This window comes from Pleurodeles waltl, chromosome 9, assembly GCF_031143425.1.
Source record: "Pleurodeles waltl isolate 20211129_DDA chromosome 9, aPleWal1.hap1.20221129, whole genome shotgun sequence".
NCBI lineage: Eukaryota > Metazoa > Chordata > Amphibia > Caudata > Salamandridae > Pleurodeles > Pleurodeles waltl.
This window is the reverse complement of record NC_090448.1, coordinates 808,247,131-808,269,954: the sequence shown is the minus strand read 5'-3', so window position 1 is coordinate 808,269,954 and position 22,824 is coordinate 808,247,131. Positions and strand designations below refer to the sequence as shown.

Sequence of the window (22,824 nt, the reverse complement as noted above, 5' to 3'; positions counted from 1 at the left end):
AGCCACAGAGAACACCAGCCACCCCTCCCAAGAACTTTGCAACACCCTCTCAGACTACTTCCAGAGCAAAATCTCCACCATCTGCAACAACTTCGACCCCTAAACCACGATCTCAAACCTCCACCCCCAGCGCACACCAGCAGCAGATCTCCTTGTGGGCATTGCTCACCACTCAATCCACCTCAGCCATCATGTCATCCATTCACTCTATGGCACCCAGCGACCACCTGTTCGACCTCGGAACCAACCTCATCAGCACAGAACTCACCAGCATCCTCAACACCTCCATCACCTCAGCAGTTTTTCCAAACAAATGGAAGCATGCAGATATCAAAACCCTCCTGAAAAAACCCTTTGCCGACCTCAACAAGCTCAAGAATTATCGACCTGTCTCTCTACTCCCGTACCCGGCCAAAGTACTCAAGAAGGCCATCAATCAGCAGCTCCTCAGCTACCTGCATGAAAACAATCTACTTCAGCAAAAAACTCCTACGTATGGGACCATTGCTGGTGGCCAGCCGAACCCACTCCTACAGACCACGCTCGCAACCTCGACATCATCCTCGGCAGTGAGCTGACCATGAAGTTACAGATCAACACAGTCGATTCCTCCTGCTTCCACACCCTCTGCATGCTCCACACAGCCTTCAGCTGTATCCCAGCCAACAGCTGGAAAACTGTCACCGAGGCCCTCTTCACCAGCCGCCTCAACTATGGCAACGCTGTCTAGGCTGGCATATCTTCCCAATTCCAAAAGAGCTTTCAGACAACACAGAACACTGCTCCTGACTCATTCCGGACCTTCCAGGTGCACCCACATCAACAGAACCCTCCACTGGCACCCCGTCCAGAAGAGATGTCACTTCAAGCTTCTCACATACGCCTACAAAGTCCTACATGATCAAGGACCGGACTACATCAACCACCTTCTACACTTCCATCAACCCACCAGACACCTGCGCTCTTCCTCTCTGGCCCTCACACACACGGAATCCGGTGCAGCAGAGGCCATTCTTTTTGCACATCGCCACCAAGGCCTGGATTAACCTACCCCTGCCCCTTCGAACTGCACCCTCACTGGCAGACTTCAGGAAAAGACTCAAGACCGGGCTCTTCAAAAGAGACAGTGACACACTCTACAACTGATTAATTGATAGTGTTCTGTAAACGTGAAGGAATCTGAAATTAAATTTGTATCCTCAGACTGATTTGTGGGAGCAGTGCAGGTGCATCAATCGGCAAGAAAAGCCAAATTATGCAGCATAATGTGGCGCACACATTTTATAGTATTATTAATTATTTTATCAAACTTGTTAACGTTGCTTGGGCATTGTTGCTCAGCATTAGTAGCAGTTTAACACCCAAATATAGTAATAGAGTAACAAAAATGTAACTAGTAAGCCTTTGTAAAGGGCCTTCCACTGCTCAGCAACGCTTGTTGCTACATTTTTAGTAACTTTTGAATCGTTTGGGCTAGAATTTTTTTTTTGTTAAAATCTGCAGATTATGCATCAGATGAAGGATTATGTGGCAAATGCAGCAAATATACAATTGTGAAAATCGTGCACACAATCCCATAATTCCAGTGGCCCTTAATATAGTATAGATCAGGGTTCTGCAAAGTCGTCCTGGAGAGCTGGGTCCATGCCAGGTTTTTAGCTTATTCACATTTAGAGAAATGTAGGTTTCTGAAACATCTTTTTTCCAAATGTGGATATGCTAAAAACCTGGCATGGGCCTAGCTCTCCAGGACTGACTTTGCAGAACCCTGGTATAGATGATGAGTGGCGTCAAGTGAATTTAGAAAATCTCCAACCTTCTTATTAAAATTCAGATTTCGAATTGTTTAGATTTGTTTGAGAATTAAATATAATGTTTCAACATTTGTGTATTTGTTTGATGAATGCCTGTTTGTGTGTTTGCTGTATATTGTTTTGCGGTTCAAATCATGAACATTGCGTAGCCCGGAGTCCCTGGCTTCCAGTAATGACTTGGGGCCTGATTTAGAGTTTGGCAGAGGGGTTACTCAATCACAAACATGACAGATATCCTTTCTGCCGTATTACGATCCCATTATAGCCTATGGAGATCGGGATATCTGTTACGTTTGTGATGGAGTTACCCTTCCGCCAAACTCTAAATCAGGCCCTCAGTGTGGGACCCTGGATTCCTATGATTCATTGAGGGTTCCCATGTTCCACTAATGATTACGTGGGGGTCCACAGCAGTCAATAGGTTAAGAACAACTGGCCTAGAGTGCCTCCTCAGAACCCCTAACTTGGCTTGTGGACAAATTCCCTGACTGCACTTCACCCTCATATGTGAGTGACTCTCCTGACATGAGAATGCATGGCAAGTGTAGCTCAGAGGGAAGTAAATGAGGACGGTTGAGAAAAATAATCTTTGCTCGTGTAAAAAACATTTAATTAAAAGCTAATAACTCAAGGTATGGAATGCATACATTCTTCCTAAAAATAAAAAAAATTCTGAAGGGGGGCGTGGCCATGCCGGCATCCAAGATGGTCGCTCGGATATGAAGCTCCGGCTCCTGAATGCCCCTAAACTGATGATTTCGGCCACAAACCTCTATCCACAGTCTCGGGACCAGCCTCCTCCCACCATAAAGAGGGAGGCAAGCATAGGTTGAAAATTGAGACAGGAGAGCACGGTGAGGTGGTGATGCACATCATGGGGAGAGATAACCCAGCCGAGCCTCGGGCCGGGGGGGACAGGGACCGCAGGTGAGTCTGAGGCAGGGGTTATCGATCTTTCGCTGGCGTTCTCACCAACTCCTCAGCGTTTAGCCCCTGCTCTCCCCTGCACTTGACATTCAGCAAAGGACGGACGGGCCCAGCCAGAAACATTCCGACTGCAGGTGGGATCAGAGGCTGCTCTGGGCCACTGGGGGCACCGTTACCACTATCACCCTAGCTTGCTGCATTACTGGCCCCCACCACTAAACCCAGCACTAGCATCAGCAGTGATTTCTAGACTTCACCCCCTGGGAGCCACTGTCCAGCTCATTGTTTCTGCCTTCGCTACCCCTTGCGGCCTGCCTTCTCTAAAGGACGGTAGCTGTTCTGTGGTGTCGTCCTGGACCGGCTGTGATTGACCGAGGAGGACTGCAGTGGTACCGGTGCCCCACCTACTGCCTACACCTCACAACTGTTTGCAACCCTGCTCCCTCCTATATGAGACACCTCAGTGCACTTCACTGTTGTGCCCAGCAGCCCACCTGATTTCTAGCTCTGCGACCTGCGCCACCGGTACAGCGTCTTTCCAGATTGCTGTACCTGCCAGGGCAACAGCCCCGCAGCATTACCCTGCTACTCCGTGCCTACATTTAGGTCTGGATGCAAAAACAGGGCGCAGGACCCGATCAAGAAAACGTTCCAGTTTGAACGCCCCAGAGACCCGAATCGATCCACGACTGCGACAGGTAGGGCCGATGTGATGGCAGAGGCCCCTGACTCTGTGGGAACAAGTGGCATCGATGCCATTATGGCAGAGATCCATTCCATATTTCCTGTCATTGATGTGAACTTCGACTCTCTCACTAGCAGGTTGGATGGCATGGACGAACATCTGGATCGTCACCAGGCCTGGTTAAATGGCACTGAAGAACACCTCTCAACACTAGAGGACAGATAAAAAATGATAAAGCAGCTTGACAAATTTGAGCACCTCCTAAATACCGTAGCTATCAAAAACACTAATCTGTAAATCCTATATACCGACATTACAGGCTACATTTTCAGTTTCTTTCTCAATGCACCGATGTCGCGTGGCACCACTAACCCAGCGGTCGAATTGCCCATCATTTCTTGCAACATCAGAGGCATTAACGACCCTCGTAAAGGTAGGCTAGTGTTGCAACATCTTATCCATTATGGTATTAAGATAGTATATTTGTTTTACAAGAAACCCATCTCCCCCGGCACGTCACACGTTTTTGCATCATCATGGAGCCAACATAGTTTTTTTTCTATCTATAGCACAAATTTACATGGGGTCTACATTTTGATACACTGTTTGGTCCCCTTCATCTCTAGAACACAGTTTGTGGATGTTGGAGGCCGTTATGTGGCTGTGACTGGTCTGCTAGCATGCTCAATGGGTACGCCCCTAATGTTGATACTCCGGAATATTTTCATGAGTTGCAATCCCTCCTAGACTGAGCTGAAGCTGACCCATTTTATACCGGGGGTGGGGGCGACCTTAATATGTTCCTAGACTCTACTAGATTCCACTGCCACGGCACCCAGCGGTAAACCAGAATTCCTCAGTGAGGTGTGCAACACTTACTCCAGGATGCACAATGCTTCAAACATGCTGTATTCCCTGGATTCACATTTTATTCAATACCCCATAACAGATGGTCCCGCATAGCTTATTGGCTACTGTCTTCCACAATGCTTCCCTGGCTAAACTGTATCACTCACCTCCCACGCACTCACTCCGATCACTCTCTAGTTCGTATTGTAGTGGTTGTGCCCTTTGGCTGTTGCAGAGAACTCGGCTGGTGTTTTCCTTGCAATGCCCTCCATGATGTTTCCGGTAAAGAACTCTGCACTGCTGTAATTGACTACTTTGACCTGAATGGGATAAGTTACAAAACGATCACCCTCTGGGAGGCTTTCAAAGCTTACATTGGTGGGATTTGTATCTCTAAACATGCAGATATACTGCGAGATATCTGAAATGCCCTGTTGCGAATCGAGACTGCCCTTTAAGACTTGGATGAAGCTGTGTTGCCGCCGCCTGACGACCCGCAATTGCTCCGCCGTGTATGGACAAGTTTTGGGACCTGGCTGATTGGGAGGTGGCACAGATGGTGAGACATGTTCGGACATGGCGTTACACTGAGGGCGAATGTCCGGATCGCACGCTTGCACAATTGCTCCGTCCACTGCGAGTTGTGGGATATATGCCGGAACTCCTGCTTGAAGATGCATGACAAATAGCACGGTGTTCGGGGAGCTTCTTCTGTATTACACACATTTGTACACTTCCCGCTACAGAGATGATGGGAATGACATTGCCGAATATTTCTCGGAGATCGCTATGGTCTGGCTTACAAATGCTTAGCAGCAGTTTCTCACCGAACCCATTTCTGCAGAGGAAATCATTACCACCATTGACTCCCTGGCCCTATGGAAGTTTTTTTTAAGACCTTTAAACACCTACTTGCATCTCATTTACTCGCAAAATACACAGAATTGCTAGATGCCGGGGTTTTATCCCCGACCCTGTGAGAAGCTGTGATCACGCTCCTTTTGAAAGCGGGCAAAGACTCACTTAACTGCACATTCTACAGGCCATTTTCACTCCTCAGTTTCTGTTAGACCTGGCAGTTCTTGGCGTGGTTCCCCTGTCCTTTTTGCTTCCAGCCTCCTGTTTTTGGACCCTGTGATGTAATTAGTTTTGGCTGGTTTTGATACTCTGGGCTTTTTACCACTGCTAACCAGTGCTGAATTGCAAGTGCTCTCTATCTAAATTATATTGGTGAGGGGTTATCCATGATTGGCATATCTGATTTCCTGGTAAATCCCTAGGAAAGTGCACTACAGTTGCCTAGGGCCTGAAGTCAAATACTGCTAATGGGCCTGCAGCACTGATTGTGCCACCCTCATGAGTAGTCCTGTAAACATGTCTCAGATCTGCCCCTGCAGTGTCTATGTGTGCAGTCTTGCACTGCCAATTCAACCTGGCAAGTGTACCCACCTGCCAGCCTAAACCTTCTGTTTTATTGCATGTAAGTCACCCCAAAGATATGCCCTAGATAGCCCCATTGGCAGGCCACAGTATATGTAAAAGGTGGGACATGTTCTGATGTGTTTTACATGTCGTGATAGTGAAATACTGCCAAATTCGTTTTTTGCTACTGCTAGGCCTATCCCTCTCTCAGGTAAACATGGAAACTGCCTTTAAATATCTCTAAGTGCAGTTTCCCATTGGTAGCAGATAAAGATGTGGAGTATGGGGTCTCTGAACTCAATTTAAAAAATACATTTTTGGGTAGAGTTGGTTTTTAGATTGTCTGTTTGAAAATACCACTTTTAGAAAGTGGGCATTTTCTTGCTTAACAATTCTGTGCCTCTGCCTGCTTTTGTATTCCACATCTGGGTCAGATTGACAGTTGGGCTGTTGTGAATTTCCTCTAGACAGTGACACAAAGGGAACTGGTGTGTAGCCTGCATGTCCTGATGAGTCTCCTGGGCTAGAGCAGGGAGGGAGACGCTGACACTTACACCTGAAAGAGCTGTGCCTGTCCTCACACAATGCAGTCTACAACCCCCTAGGGTGTGTCCGGGGCCAAACCTGGGCAAGGCATGATCTTGTGAACAACAGCGAGTTTTCTTTGAAGTTTGCCTACTTCAAAGGCAGAGCTGGGTATACGTTGAGGACCTAAAACCCCAGATTTTCGGATTACTTCTGGATCATGAGGAACCTCTGCTTGAGGAGGACCTGCTACTCTGCCTGTTGATTTGCTATGCTGGCCTGCTGCTGCTGCTTTTGCCTGAAAAGTGAAAGAACTGGACTTTGCTTTCTGAAATCCTGCTTGTGAATTTTCTCCAAGGGCTTGGACTGAGCTTGCCCCCTGTTCTGAAGTCTCAGGGACATCAAAGACTTCATCTGCCAGCGCTGGGCTCTTCTGCTGGTAGTCCTGACTTGCTGAGTGGTGCCAAATCCAGTCCCTGGGCCCTCAGAAGTGGAAGCTGGTAACCTGCAGAGGAAAATCCATGCACAGCTGTGTGGCCTTAGAAAAATCGAGGCATGGCCTGCCCTGAAAATTGCGGGCTGGAGAAACGAACCAGCGCCTATTCTCACCACAGACTCCGCACAGCGTGTTAGAAATTTCCACGCATGGATCTTAAGCATCAAAGTCTTCAACATCCCCGCACTGACCCGCAGCTGTGCACCCGGAATCTACACACAGCCTCCCTTGCGATAGAAGAATCGATGCACGGCCTCCAGTGCAGTAAAGAATTGATGCACTGCCTCACTTGCGAGTAAGGAATCGAGGCACCGCTTGCCTTTCTGACGCACCATCTCCTGCGCGGCTTTATTTGTGACGCTTACCAGGTACTTTGTGCTAAAATAATGCATCCATTGATTTCTATGGATTGAGACTCGTATTATTTTATACATTTATATCTTAGCATGTGTATGTTGGATTGTTGTTGTTTTGGTCTTGTTTGATATAAATACATATCAGCTATTTTTCTAAACTGGTGTGGAGTCCTTTTTTGTTTTTTTCACTGTGCTACTGTGTGTTTTGTACATATACTTAACACATTGCCTCTGAGATAAGCCTGACTGCTTGTGCCATGCTACCAACGGGGTGAGCAGAGGTTATCTGAGCTTTGTATCTCCCTCACCCTGACTAGAGTGGTGTTCCCTTCTTGGACAAAGTGCAAACTGCCAACCAGAGACCCTATTTCTAACAATTTTGATAACAAAATACTGACCAAAATTATCGTGACTAGTCTGTCACTCCTGCTTGAGACCATTTTCTCGCCCTTACAATCAGGCTTTGTTCCTTATCGTTTCACCTCTCTGAACTTGTGTTCCCTTTTTTCGGTGTTGAATAGAATCTCATCCGATGTTCCAGCCGCAGTGGCACTTCTTGACGCAGCGAAGGCCTTCAACTCCCAGGAGTGTTTTTTTTGCTTGCTACACTACAAAAATTGGGGCAACCCTGTGGATTTAAATCCCGAATCAAACTTCTCTTTACCGAACCGCAGGTCCACATACATGCCAGTGGCTCCCTAACGGCCCCATTCGCAGTTGCCAGGTAGATGAGACCGGGCTGTCCTTTAATCCAATTGCTATTAAAAATTGCAATGGACCTGCTGGGCCACAGGCAAAACATCTCCACCGTGGCCTGCAACTTAGATCTGGTCGACTTCTCATGTCTCTATGTGCTGACTATATCCTATTTTTCTTTGCCATCCAGCAGATAATTTAATTCTAATTTTCTGTGAGATTCTGCGATATGGCCAACTCAAGGGCCTCCAAATCAACTGGGAGAAATCTGAGTTACTCCTCACAGATGCTACGATGCATTTACTGTGTGAATATCCTCTGAAGTGTTGCACTGATTCGGTCAAGTACTGGGGCATCCACATCCATCCGGATAAGGAGCATGTTTTCTGCTTGAATCATGGCCCAGCAGTCAAAAAAATTGATGCAGATTGAGGGGTGGATACGACTCATGCTGACACTGGCAGTTTTTTTTCCTCAATATAACTATCCCTCTCATCAGTGCCTTCTTTGCCACATTAGGGAGTCTGATCCTCTGATTGATTTGGGCTGGCTGAAGGCCCAGAGTCGGTGGGACACCCTGGTACTCCCCTGTGAGCAGGAGGGTTCAGTATGTCACATCTGCAGCTCGATCTAGTGGCACAGTGCTAGTATGCCCATCATTGGTAGCACAGGGATCTCTGGCTCCCTTATGATCGGCCTTAGCGTAACCAGGCAGATGGGACACCGCTGAGCACAATCTTCCTTTGCAGGATCCCTCTAGACCCCACAGATATCCAGACACTGTCTACCACTTGCTGGGCATGGTGCAAGCTACTCAGAGTCTTAGGTGGAGACCTTTTATACTCTCCCTCCCTCCCCAATGCAGATAACCCATGGTTGCCCCCTGCAGTGGAGGCTCTTGTGAAGAATACCTTAGCGTGCCATGAGCTGCGCACATTTGGGGATCTCTTCCCTGACAGTAGAGTTCTTTCCGATGCAGATGATATGCGTTTTGCAGAGGCGACCAGTATATACCATTTTGTATTGCTATGCATGCATAGTGGTCTACGTGCTGATCCCCTCATATCCACTCAACCCTGCTGAATTTGCTCCCTTGACTGCCATGATCGATGACACTTGCAGAGAGCACTTGGTTGCCAAGCTCTACCATACTAGTCTTGCCCTCCTTCCAACCCGAGATGGGTGTCTTTGGGAACACTGGGAGCTCGAATCGCCACACCCACTGTGAGATCGGATCTGGTATTATTGCTGTCAGCAAACAAAATTTATTTTTCCTTATCACAGGCATAAGCTTATACATTTGAAGCTCCCCAGGTGCTCGAACACTACAACTAGCTTCCTTGCAAAAATTGACCCCACAAGTTGTTCTTGCTGCCCTAAATGCCATGTGGATGATGCTGATTGTGAGAGGACAGTTCTGACTATCTGGTCTGCTTTGATTTTTCACTTTTGGATCACCTGTTTTTTTATATTTTACTGTTGGGGAGCTTCATAGTTTTGGACTTCCCCACAGTACAGTCCTGGTAAAATGGACTGCACGTGTTTACCACCATTGCCGCCTTGTTAAGCAAAGGCTGCTGTGAGGCAGCAAAGGTCGGAGGTTCAGGGCTGGCTACACGTGATCATGTGTGCACGCGTTTTAGGGCAGCACAGGGAGGATTCTTGGCGTGTGCAGCCCAAGAACTACACTTAGGTAGCCTGGTGCAGAAGGGACCATGCAGAGTGGGTGGAGATCTGGAGTAGGCCTTATGTGATAGGTGTACATATATGAGGGATTGTCAGTGTGCTTTACTGTTTTCACTGTAGTGAGACATCATTATATGCCAATGGCAAAGGCTGGCCTAGGGTGCAACTCCAGTTCCCTAGGGTCCACAAACTCCAGGGACGAACCAATGTACACTGTAACCTGTATGAAAAGAATTATGCAGTAGGTTACAAAAGCTTATTTGGACAGTTTATGGGTCATCCAGGAATATCATCTTTCTCTGACTCAACTCTGGATCAGGGCAAAATTACTCTCTGTCCAGCTGCCAGAGTAGTGCCTTGTATCAATCAACCAGCTGTCATTCCATGCGAGGAACCAGGCCTGAGAAGCCCTGGAAGGAATGCCGGGGAGGAGGACCTGAGACTCTCAAAGTACATGTGGCAGCTAACTCCTGAAGATGCCATTTTGAGCTATCCCAGAAGACTGTGCAGGAATGTTGGGACAGGGGCAGAGAAGTGATGTGACACATCTTGATAGGCCAGAGGTGTTTCCTCACCACTTAAAAAGTCTTGCACAGGGGAGGGATCTCTCACTCCTGTCTGTGTTTCTCTGCAGGACGATGGGACATGTCATGGACAACTGGAAGGAAGAACCCCCTGACTGCCCACTGGGGCAAGGACTTTAAGCCTGAATGACTGCAGACCCAGTGGGGCACACTGCAGGGCCAGGTGTGCTGGTCCGCTTAGATCCCCTGAGGACCAGGTTGCGGGGGGGGGGTGGGGGGGGGGGGGGGGGGGGGGGGGGGGCAGACTGGGCCCAGACGAAGGAGAGCGCGCTGCCCAGAAGAAAGGAAGGCACTTAGAGGAAAGGCTGGTGCAGGGAGTCAGTGGGACTGGCTCCCTACCAATTTGGGAACCTTCCTAGGACAGGAGGCCTAAGCAAAGTGCTCTTAGTGGCAAGTGCTCGCTACCAGGAGCGAAAAGACACCAACATCAAAATTGGACTACAAGGGCCGAGATATCCCCGGGGGAAGGTATGTGACCTTTGACCCCCAGGGAGGTCCGGCGGCGAAGAGCGTGGGGCTTTGTCGCCGATTCCAGTGTTGCCCCCCCCCCCCCCCCCCAAAAAAGTGGAGCGGGGAGCGCCTTCACGTGTCCGTGGCAAAGCATGTGGCCATAAGCGAGCGTGTTGCTCCCTCGAAGCTGAGGCGAGAAGGACTGCAGACCCCACCCGGGGTCCAGCAAAGACGGGGAGCACAGTTGTGCTCCCCACCAATATGTGGGTGGGGCCGCAGGCCCGAAGCATAGTCAGGGGACGTAGTCGGTCCCACTCCCCCATAAAAATGGTAGGAAGGGTCCCCAGACCCCACCCTTGGGCTCCGCAGAGAAGTAAAGTCAGGGATACAGTCACGTCCCCTGTGAAGGTGCTGAAAGGGGCTCTGGACTCCACCCTGGGCCCCCACAGAGAAGGCAAGCGGGGGACACCATCATGCCCCTGTGATGTTGGCCACCAGATGAGGGTGGGGGTGACAGCCAAAGAGGAATACAGAGGGTGCAGTTGTGCTCCCCTTGTAGGAGGGGAGGGGTCCCAGACCCCATCCCGGGGCCCTTAAAGGCAGAAAGGAGGGGGGGTAGTGCCACTACGCTCACCCAGGCAGGCAGCCTGGCTGCAGCTCTACATGTCTGCCCACATCAATGGGCATACACCAATTTAAGGGCCAGCTCCCGTGGCAGCACGTGGAGGTGCCGGCTGGGGGGGTGCCAGCAGAAGTGGCTAGAGGTGGGTTCCCTGGGCCACTTCCCCAACGATGCCCTTACCTTGTGTGGGGGGTGTCCAGGTGGGACTGGAAACCCCGGAGGTGGTGAAGGACCATCCAGGAACAAAACAGCTATCCCCAGCACAGCGGATAGCCACTAATGAAATCTGCAAGCTCTAGAGGGAGCACCCCATAATGTATTGCGAGGCACACCCATTTTGCCCAACAAAAGTGCTTTTCTCATCTTATGGTGGCCCCAGGAAGATATAGTCACCACCAAACTGGAGCAAATGGGCAGGGGGAGCTGTAGGAGCAGCGCAGCCTCCCCCAACAGGAAGTCTTTGGTCCCCACCCTAGATTGGGTACCTTGACAGTGATAACCCCTCAACGGTTCCAATGTGGTTTCTAAGTCAGACCCCAGCTTTAACTTTTGTCTCAGGGTGGTAGAACTACATTCTCTAGGGATGAAAATCATGGTTGCAGGCCTAGTGGCCTGAATGGTGCTAGCAATTAGATTGTTGTAATGTGAACAACCTCTAGGGGTGAAGGGCTGTAATTGCAAATGTTTTTACTTTAATCCAGTCCCTTGAAGACTGTAGCTAAAATGATACCATGGTATGCTAAATGTGTTTTAAAATGTAAAGACACCGTCTAGGGTTGAAAGATGGTAATACATCATGATTAGCAACCAGGTGATGTCCTTTAAGTACTGGGTCGACTGTGCATCACTTTTATGTTGAATAATTCAATGTGGATTATGATAAACCTTGGCCACACCCTTCAGGGGTGTGAGTAGACTGTGTAGATCATGCCGAGAGTAATGCTAGCAACCCCAACCACTCCAGCCTGCTTAGGCAGGTTTCTTGTTGATGCTTATTTGAGTAATGAGCCTGACAGCCAACAGTTATCAAAGTAGATGTACTTTATTGCCAGTATCAGGTTCTCTGACTCCCAAGTCATAGTCAAATATTGCGTTGGTCTACAAATGAATGTTCTTCCTTGTAGGTTGTTTGTTTATATCTCCCCTTGGGAGAGACAAGAATGATTACTATGTCATCCAAAAGTAATTCCATCAGCTTGTGTATATTTGTAAATTGTTGCATAGTATTGAGTAGAGTGTGTGTGTGTGTGTGTATGTGTAATAAGTGTGTTTTCACTTTATCAAAAGAAAAGGCACAGACTGGACAATCATTTGAGTGTCAGTCTTGTGTGCTCATGAATGGGGATTACTAACCCACACCACAGTCCTTGAGTAAGCCTTGGACTGCTCTGCAACGCAAAACTATGAGAGTCAAGTGCTACAATGGGGTGTTTGGTTCCCATTGGTGTTGGAATATGGACCCATTACTTGTGCAGGCCACACAACTAACAGTGATTTTGTGCATCTTGCTGGGACATGCACCCATGGGGGGAGGTATTAGACAGTGGGTTTTTACACAACTCTGATGGTGGGATACAATCTACCACCTGACCCACTTAGGATATGTTTGTGATGTGCATGAGGGAGTTCACCGCTTTACTGCAGTGGCGTTTGTTAGCGAAGCAAGAAATTGCCCTGTATTGGGGCAGAAGGTATTATCCAACAGTCCATGTTTGGATACACAAGTCTTTCCTTTTGTGACACCATTCGTGAAATCTATTCTTCATTACAGCCGCCGTCAGCCAGGCCCCCAAAACAAAATGATGGCAACCAGGACGTGACTCCAGCATAACCAATAAGGCTCTGGAGGAGAACTTACTGTAAATGTCCGTTCAGTGGAATGTACAGTATTTGCAAGCTTGTGACACTGATATGCCTATTGTGATGATTATATAGTCCCCAAATGGTGTTGTTTTCTTATTTCTTTTTTTCATGTCCTTCTATCGTGCCGCAAATACTTTGTAACGTGTGATACTTTTCACAATCCGGAATGGATCGACTTTCCAATAATGTCGCCTTTAAATTCGTACATGCCTATTTTCCCACAAATGTGGGTTGTTGTATGTAAGTTTTGTGTAACTTTAGAAAATGATTTAAAAAATGTTTCTGAATAACATACCATTAAACGCAGAGGCCATTGATGAATCCCTGCTCCACAATGCAGGAAAATGAACTGAATTCTTACTGCCACTGTACTGCATTATGTGGCTTAACAGCAGCCTATCTCAAAGTGCTTGTCGAGTTTCTCTCTATTAGGCATTTGTTTGTCTCATTTTGTTTCAGAGAGAAATAACGACCGTTAAAATCATCGCCTGTTTGCTTTATATGACACTATGGTCATTGCATTAAAACAAAAAAACGTTTCTGATGGGCATTTAAAAGGTAATCTGCTAAGAGAGAAAGTTTTCTTAGCGATCACACAAGTCGAGCCTTTTTACGATTTATTGATACTAATGAAGTTTCCACAATGAAGTGTTGTACGAAGATGGCGTTCTTAGTCCTGCGACCATACGACCAAACGACCAACTCCCATAAACCCTCCATACACTCGCCCTCGTTCACCTGTCCTCGCCAAAGTGTGAATTCTACGCTCAGACAAAAAACAAACTCAATTAAGAGATAAGGTGGGAGCCTGGGAGGGGAAAGAGGCGCCTACTTTCACCCATGGGCTAGGTTCTTGAGCGCTTTTTTTATTGCCTTATCAGATCTCTTGACCTGCAAAATAAGGGGGTGGGGGAGATGGAGAGATTGAGATTGTTTGTGGCTGAAGGCTGAAGAAATAAGAATACCAGATAAAATCAGTCTCTGTAGTTCGGGGTCCTAGAGGCACCAGCTAGGGTGAAGGTCTCCCATGAGTTTGCAGTACACTGAAGACCAGGGCTGGAGTAATTGTCTCCTCAGCCACGGTTACCTCCTGGTTTTGCTGTGTTCGTTATGGTGTATTGTGCACTTCTGCCTCTTCCGAGCCCTGGTAGTGGTGTGCTTTTCCTGAGTGATTAGTCTCATTTCATTGTGTAGAATAGTGCAAGTATTTTCTGTGAACTGTGCACCTTTTTGTGGGAGTCTTCAATCAGTGGGCTGGTTGCGACATAGCAGTGACCCTAACCCCAGCACCATACCAACAAAGAAGATGAATTACCATGCTGCATTATAAGCCATGTCGTCGGGGTCAATTGATATTTTTGGCCAGGCTCACACTTTGCCACCAGGACCTTGACAGGGATTCCATCTCCCCAGCTTGCTTCCTTTGCCTTACCCTGTTGGTTGAGACAAATGAAATGAGTTGGACTTTTTATGCGGGTGGCATTTGTTTGCCAACACATTGAATAAGACTTCGTTTCCCACATTGTTAAAATGACTGTACATCCTGATGTGCATGGGTAATGGATGTCCTGCTTAGCGCTTGTTGGCTGGTTCCTCCCAGTTGCACTCACTTCATTCATTTTTATATTGCAGCTCTTCAGGTGCCTCCGACCGTTTTAGCAGAATCCTGAAGCATGTTTTGACCCAAAGAAGGTGAGCATACGAAAAGCATGGTTCTCACCAACCCAACTCTCACCATAAATCCTGTGCATATACAAGGGGAGCATGCCTTGTGCTACAACTTAACTTGTGATGTAGAAAAATTGAATGTGATGTCAGGCTGGATCCATGTAGACTTTCCATCCTCTAGGCAATGCCAACTCTGTGGAGCTTTCCTTATCCCAGCACATTCTCTTTGCTGTACAGTAAAATTAATGCCCTGTGACAGTGCCAGATATTTCTTAATTCATTTACGCATTTTGTTCAGACGTTACTTACTGGAAGTTAAGTATTCACTTTATTTGCAGGAAGAATTATCTTATTTACTTGCCCCTTTTAACTTCATTTTGATTGCCTGATTTTTAATTTTGAGTGCAGTAACTGAGAAAGCTGTCTTTTATAAAGTGTATTCAAATAGAATCACTCTGATCTCCTCCTTTCTTTTTTGTATGCTTCGCATAGCTGGGTCCTCATACAGCTAGTGTTCCAAACTATGCAGCACTTGGAAAACCAGTCTTCTCTTTGTTTGTAGTCTTCATTTAGATGTTGTGCCATGGGTGAGGTGTGTTGATGAGCAATCTTTCAGTGCACGTCGCTATGTGTAGTGTTAACATTTGTTAACATTTTTTTATATCCCCGGCTGATGCACAATTTTTGTGATTGGCTACAACTCATTTTTGATACTTGCTGCAACCTCTTTGTTGACCACCTTTCTCAGAGTGATCGACGCACCATGGCATAACTTGTACAGTGGCCTGCTACGGTTTTGGTTTGGCATTCATCACCAGTGCTAAAAACCTTTTGAATATAACTGTACCTCTACAGTTTCCATGGCTTAGCTCTTGCTGATCTTTGTCAAAGTATCCTGATTTCAACACACCGCGTCGATCTGCTGTAAATTGTCCCTTTACTCCACCATAGTTGCAAGATGTTCTTGAGACAATACAACTTTCACACCCACTGTCATTAGAACATGCTTCTCACCTATCATGGTGTCTCCTGAGGTGAGCAGAGGTCTGCAGAGGATGTCTTCTTACAAGAATGGGATGATGATGGGGGGGGGGCTGTTATGCCTGACCTCACTCAAGAAGGTTCTAGTCATGGACACCTCTTTGAAGGTTGTGGCATGCATCTGGAGAAACTCTTAATCAGTTGGACATCATCCTAGCTCGAAGAATGGTGGGGCAGAAGCATGTTGGATTACAGAGAAATTTCACTAGCTCTTACGGTAATCCTCTTGCCCATGAGCAAAACTGAAGTTTCCATTCAGACAGGAATTTCAGACACCAGGCTACAAGATGTTAAGTGTACACATTTGTATAGCCCTAGTTTTGCTGAGGAGAAGCTGTCATGACTACCTCCTGGATCTCAGCCTCTGATTTATGTTCCATGAAGGGGGGGGCCTACTGTCCCAAGAGCCTGTAGTCCTACAGCAGGGTATGTCACACCTTCTACCTATGGTTCTTGTGCCTTCAGGCCTGGAGACCCGGAAGTTTCTACTGTCTGAATGGGTGCATCTACATAAAGTCAAAGAAGTTGCCTTGGTCTCTCGAAAGTCATCCACAAAAGCTGCCTACCCCTCTAGATAGATGGAAGTTATTGTAGGGTCAGTTTTCTGGCTCACTCATGGAAGTGTTAGTGGAGTAAAATCGGTATTGTAAGAGGTTATGCTGCAGCCATTTTGTCTTTTGTTTGTCCACCACAGAAGGGGTCCTTGTTTAAGGTCTGCATAGTTTAATCAGTTTTGAAGGATTGGTTAACTCGCTCCATCTGATCCATTTCACATATAATCAGCCCTGCCAAGTACCACACATCAGGGGTTTGACTAGAGCACCTTGTTAATTACCCCGATCCTTCCCAGGAGCACTGTCACACAGTTGTTGGTGCTCCGTTGAGCTCAGCAGCAGTCCTTCGCTGTAGTTGACCATGTATCAAACAACATTGTTCGTCAGGATGCTCAGGAAAGCAGACAGTTAGCTTTTAACTGCTGCCAGCCATGCATGGAACTTGTCTGAAATGTCAGTGGTCTAGGATAGATTTTTTTCATGCATACATAGCTGATTGGCACAAGAGGCTGGAGTAGATCCTCTGCTTTACAAAGCTGAAAGACAAAGTCTATTGAGTGTTCTGTAAACTAATGTGAGCAAACTTGAGAAAATGGCCTTAGTCCCTGAGATTGGTTTAAAATACCCGCTTAACATCATACCGCCACAGTGGTTTTCCGATACTATCATGTTATGTGAAGTAGACTAGGGACCGCCCTTAAGCACTTTTGGGGTATTGCAGTAGTTTCAATGTTATGATATCAGAGTTTCTAGGAGCTCGAATGTGGTATTGTAACATACCATTTAATGGGTTTTACTGCTAGTTTTTACTTGAGACAGAGTCAAAGTGCAATGGAATGTTAAACAAATGCACACTAAAACCTTGCAAATGCCAGTCATAAACTAAATGAAAACTTGGCAGCTATGCATACTGTAATTTAAAAGTTACTCAGCGTTTTGGTGAGTACTCCTTTTGAGCCATTACTTTTGTGCTCCCTCCAGTTGGTGACATTCAAGACTTTTTGTTTAGATAGCTGCAACTGAGAGTTACATACTCCTGGCTTATAACCTTTCTGGCTTTACACAATTATATGCTCATTTGTCATCTTCTCTAACTTAGTGACTATTTTTGGTCGAGAGCACAAAATCCAATTTCCTAGCTTATTTCCTCATTTGCAACTCTCCTAAGCAGGTTAGAGACTCGGTAGAGCTCTGTGTTTCAGAGTGTAGAACAGTTGTTTGTTGGCTATAGGTCTAGACTGCCCAAGAGCTCTTTGTTTTGGGAATGTTTTGTTCAGCCGTGTTGTACAGCATCACGGCTTCTGTGCAGCATGGCTGAAAGTAAAAAAAAAAAAAAAGAAAAGAGCCCTGTGATGTGGTCAGCACTGACCACATCATAGCACTTTCCCCCTTTATCTTAGACTTGCACACAAATCTACACTGCTGTACAACATGGCTAAAACACCGACAAAATCAAAGCTCCCGCAAATGCAAGGCCTGTTGGCTATGCCAATGCTCGTGTGAGATGCGAGTACCGAAGCTGAGGAGATTGGTGTTGTAGAAACATATTTATTAGTACAATGTGTTTTTAGATTAGGTTCCTTGCGGGAAGAGGTTGCCATTAGAAAAACATATTAGTTACCTTTGGTGGTGATTTCTTTGCTAACTACTTTGTCTTCCTACAGGTTACTGATCACCCTTCAAATGCCAAGGGTTTCATTCATTTTCCATGTTTTATGCTAATGTTTCTTTGGATTGCTGCATTTCTTTCCTGCCTGTCTTTTGTGAGGACTTTAGGCAGAACTGAAGTAGCCATGGCCGTTATGTGTATACGCTAGGTGTGACACACTCCTGACAACACCCTTCCAAGTACGGTTTTAGCATTCTTCTGGCTCTGCAGAGCACCCAGACAGACAAACCGATTCATGATCTAGCATGTGGCCTGGAGATTTTTAGATAAATTATCTGAGAGAAAACAAAAGTGCCTGTCAAAAAAATACCAAGTTAATTTTATACCAATTAAACAAAATGCCCTGCATTTGAATTCTGGTTGGTTCAGGTGTCCTTAGTTGGTTAGCCAGCATAATATTAACCTTATTTGTGCTGTTTTAACATTCTTTCCTGTACCTGTTTTCTTTCCTGTACTGCCCTGCCCACTCCTTTTTCGCCCAATTCACAGCTCCCGCCACCCAGGACTGCACCCCCTTCCCAGGACCTAATTAATAGATGCCGCAGCCACGTAACCGATGCGCAAAGTCACGTCAAAGATAGGTCTGCGCCTGTTCACCCCTGGACCACACCCAGCGCCAGGAACCCTGGTCCTCTTTCCACCCACTGATACTCTGCCGAAGACCCCCGACTCTGACACCGTAACAACAACAACTGCTGCCACACCTCTCTGTGCTCAACAGTGGGACCTTTTGCATGCCACCACTGCCTCTTCTGTAACACCAGAGCGCCCATGCACGCAACCACAGCACCAACCACAACTGCCTCCATTTCAACACCCGATCGCTTTACAAACATGCCACCGCGATCTGGGACGTCATGACCTCCCTCACTCAGCATCCACACTGACATTGCCTCGTCCAGTGGCTGCAAGATAGCACACCAGGACCGCATTAACAAATATGGAGGTGGGCTTGCCATCATCCACAAAGAATCCACCCACTGCACCATCGCCATGGACAACACCACCCTGATCATGGAACACCTCAGCTTCCAGAGTCAGAACAGACTGCAAAGCCACCATCAGAGGCACCCTCGCCTACAAACCTCCAGGATCACACTCTGCTCCTGCGATACTATCCCTGAATTCATCGCACCCAAGCCATCGACTTTGAATACTACATCTTCCTCAGAGACCTCAACTTTCACCTCAACGACGTCAACACAGTCAATCTCCTCAAAAGCATGAACATCAGCCTCACCCAAGTCACCGACCCCACACACATTGCAGGAAACACTCTGAACCCTATCTTCACAACCAGCAACAGAGTCAAGTACACCCATGCTGCCGAGCTCACCTAGACGGACCTTGCAATCATCCACCTCACCATCACAGCAGCCCCCAGAGCTCCTGACAGACTGCTCAGCACCTCACACTGCAGCTGGAACAAAGTATTAGAAAGCCAATGGACCGGTGTCCTCAACACCGCCCACTCAGACACCTCAACCAGGCTGTAAAGAACTTCACTGCCTGGCTCTCTGACTGCGCCGATAGTCGCCTCTATCAAACCCACCAAACCCAAGAGATCCACCAAACATGAAAAACCCTGGAACTGAGAACCATGAAATGCAACTGCAAGTAACTGGAAAGGGAGTGGCGCACCAGCAAGAATCCCATTGACTGGAAAACCAACAAGATATCACTCAAACAGTACCACCAACTCCTGAAAGAGATGAGAAGGAACACCTTAACCAACCGCATCGAAGCCAGGTCCAACCACAGCAAGAACTATTCAGCATTGTCAAGGAGTTCACTAACCCCACAGCAACTGAAATCATCATAATCACCCGCCTCAAGAACTCTGAGATACCCTGGCTGACTTCTTCCGTGATAAGATCTCTACCATCTACAAAAACTTCAAACCCCAACCCATCACTGTCGACAGCTTCCCCGCCCCCCAAGCTCGCAACCTCTGACCAATGTTTCACCGCCAGGGACCAGCTCACCCCACAGAGAACCATTGACATCATGCACTCAGTCCACTTAAGATACCCATGGACCCTTGTCCCCAACAAATGTTCAGCCATGGCAGCAAAGACCATCAGCAACCAGCTCACAGCCATCTGCAACACATTAATCACCTCTGCCACCTTTCCATATGAGTGGAAACATGCTGAAGTCAAACCCCTCCTCAAGAAACAGTCTGCTGATCCCAACAAGCTCAAAAACCACTGGCCCATCTCCCTGCTCCCCTTTTCCTCCAAAGTCCTTAAAAAGGCCATCAACCACCAACTCATTGTATACCTCAAGAACAACAATCTTCTGGATGCATCCCAATCCGGATTCCGCACGTACCACAGTACTGAAACTGCCCTGATTACAGCCACTGATGACATCAGAACCCTCCTAGATCTGGGAGAAGCGGCTGCCCTGGTCCTCCTCGACCTCTCTGCGGCCTTCATTACTATGTCCCACCACACCCTGATCAATTGGCTTCATCAGATCAGAATCCAAGAGGATGCCCTCAAATAGATTGCATCCTCTACCCTGTTCAACATCTACAGAAACTCCTTCTCCTTCCTTACTGCAAAGTCCTAGAACAGCCCCCTCCCCTCTCAATTTCCAAACTTCACCTTCTTCATGAGTTCAGAAGAGACCTCAAAACCTGGCTATTGGGGAGGAATCGAGGCGACGGTTGGAGGTTCGGGGTGCGGATTTCCGGCAGGTGTCCCTTGTCGAGGCTCGACAGCATAGGCCGGCCCGACCCAAAGAGTCTATGAGCTGGGCGATAAGACCGGAAAACTGTTTTATTGGCTGATGACCCGCGATTTCTCGGCCCGAGTGGTGCTCCCTATAGGAAAGGCGCAGCACAGGAGGACCTGTTGGCAATTGCACGCACTTTTGCCTCCCATTACAAGAACCTTTACGCCCGAGTCCCCAAGCCTGTGGCGGAACAAGAAAACCCTATTCTGTGTGACCCTCCACTACCCTCTCTTACATCATCTTTGGTGGCAGAACTGGACCTACCTCTGTCAGAAAATCCAGGAAAACGGCAGGTCCTGACGGGTACCTGGTCGAATATTACAAGCCATTTCGATCGCACCTGGTATCCCCCCCCCCCCCCCCCCCCCCCCCCCCCCCCCTAATCAACACCTATGAGGAGGTGCTTCAACGCGGCTCCTTCGCTTCAGGTCTGAACTGCGCCACAAATGTGGTCATACCTAAGGACGACCAGCCACGGGATCAATGCTCGTCCTACCAGCCAATCTCACTAATCAATGCAGACATTTAGATATTCGCAAAGGTTCTGGTGGGGCCGGCTGTTACGTACACTGCCTTACCTGGTGCATCCCGACCAGTGCGGCTTCATGCCAGGAAGAAGCATGTGTCATTGTCTCGGCTGAGGGACGAGCTGGCACTCCTCCTGGTGGACTTCCACAAGTCCTTTGACACCCTAGCTTGGAACTTCCTGGAAGGGGGGTCCTAGTGCGAATGGGCTTCAGCCTCGAAATTCAGCAGCATGATCCATTTTTTCTACCGCAGCCCTTCAGCGTTGGTGCGGGTTAATGGCATTATATCAGATCCCTTTCCGATCAGGCAGGAGACATGTCAGGGATGTTCCCTCTTCCCCTTACTGTTCTCCCTAGCCATTGAGCCGCTGGCCTGCCTCCTCCATGGTGACCCATTGATCGACGGTTGGAGGTGGGGGGACTAGCCATGAAGACAGGGTGTCCTTATATGCGGATGATGTCTTGGTGTTTCTGGGGAGGCCCAGTGTTCAGACCCTTGTTGCCTTGAGCTCCTGAAGCTGTATGGTGAGGACTCTTCGCTATGTCCAAACCCCAGGAAGTCACTGCTGGTGGAGGTGCGGGGTGCCGCGGGTGAATGGACTGGTGCCCAGACATCCCGGTAAGGCGCAGTGCCTTCAAATACTTGGGTGTTCATCTCTTCTTGCTCCCAGATTTGGCATGGCAGTTGAACTTCCAGCCCCTATCACATGCGCTATGAGGGTAGACTTGGCCCGCTGAAGTCTGTTGCCTCTGAACCCATTGGGACGCAACACCCTTTTCAAAATGATTTGCCTTGCCGGCTATTTGTATGTCCTGACAAACTACCCCTACTTGGTTCCCCGTGCCTGGTTCCGATCCCCCACCTCCATACTCGCCTCCTTTATATGGTGGGGAGGGCGCAACCGAGTGGCCTTTTGCTCTGCACGGAAATCTCCTTATGAGGGTGGATTCAGCGTGCCAGACCTCTACTTTTACTACTTGGCAGCTCAGTTGGTTCGATTAACAAGTGGTTTACTGGGGGATGGGATGACCTGTCCTACCGCTTGGAGTTCTGTTATTTTGGATCCAAGGGCCTGCAGGGATTGTTGTATGGTGGTCCAGTCCCCCAGGCGGCCCCGGACTCCATGCAGTGGTGGTGCGGTGTTGGCGGGCAACCCTTCAGTTGACAGGTTGGGACTGACGCCCCACCAAGCTGACACCCCTGTGGGATGGTACATGGCTGCAGCAGGTGTCCCAATTGGAGAGTTTTAGGCAATAGGATGCCATTGGAATTACCTACCTGGGTGATGTCTGCACTGGTGATACTCTGATCTCCTTTCAGCAGCTGAGAGAGCCGTATGCCTTATCCTACTGTGTTTTTTCACTTTCTTCAGATACGCCATGCCTTACTGACCCACCTGTCGTCTAGTCTCTCTCTGCCTGATTGCAGCCCGCTTGAGGCGAAACTGTTATCGGGGCATGGGAACAGGGTCAAGACTGATTTGCGTATGCCTGGGTCCAAACTGGGGTGACGTAGCAAGCAAAATAACGATGGATTAAACCCACACCTGTGACTGGGGGTGAGTGCTTGAAAACTTTCAACACTCTGTCCATCATTTTATTTTGTTTTGTGATTTTGCCTTATTCAGCTGATGCCCCGAGCAGTTTG

General features: G+C 47.9%; 1 protein-coding gene across 1 annotated transcript in view; it reads left to right on the top strand.

Annotated features, from left to right (window-relative positions):
- POLA2 (DNA polymerase alpha 2, accessory subunit) overlaps positions 1 to 22,824 on the top strand; it is a 346,083-nt gene that overhangs the window by 306,882 nt on the left and 16,377 nt on the right. The window contains exon 16 of the mRNA XM_069208070.1: positions 14,608 to 14,667. Coding sequence (XP_069064171.1) covers positions 14,608 to 14,667 — 60 coding nt within the window. The remainder of the gene's footprint in view (positions 1 to 14,607; positions 14,668 to 22,824) is intronic.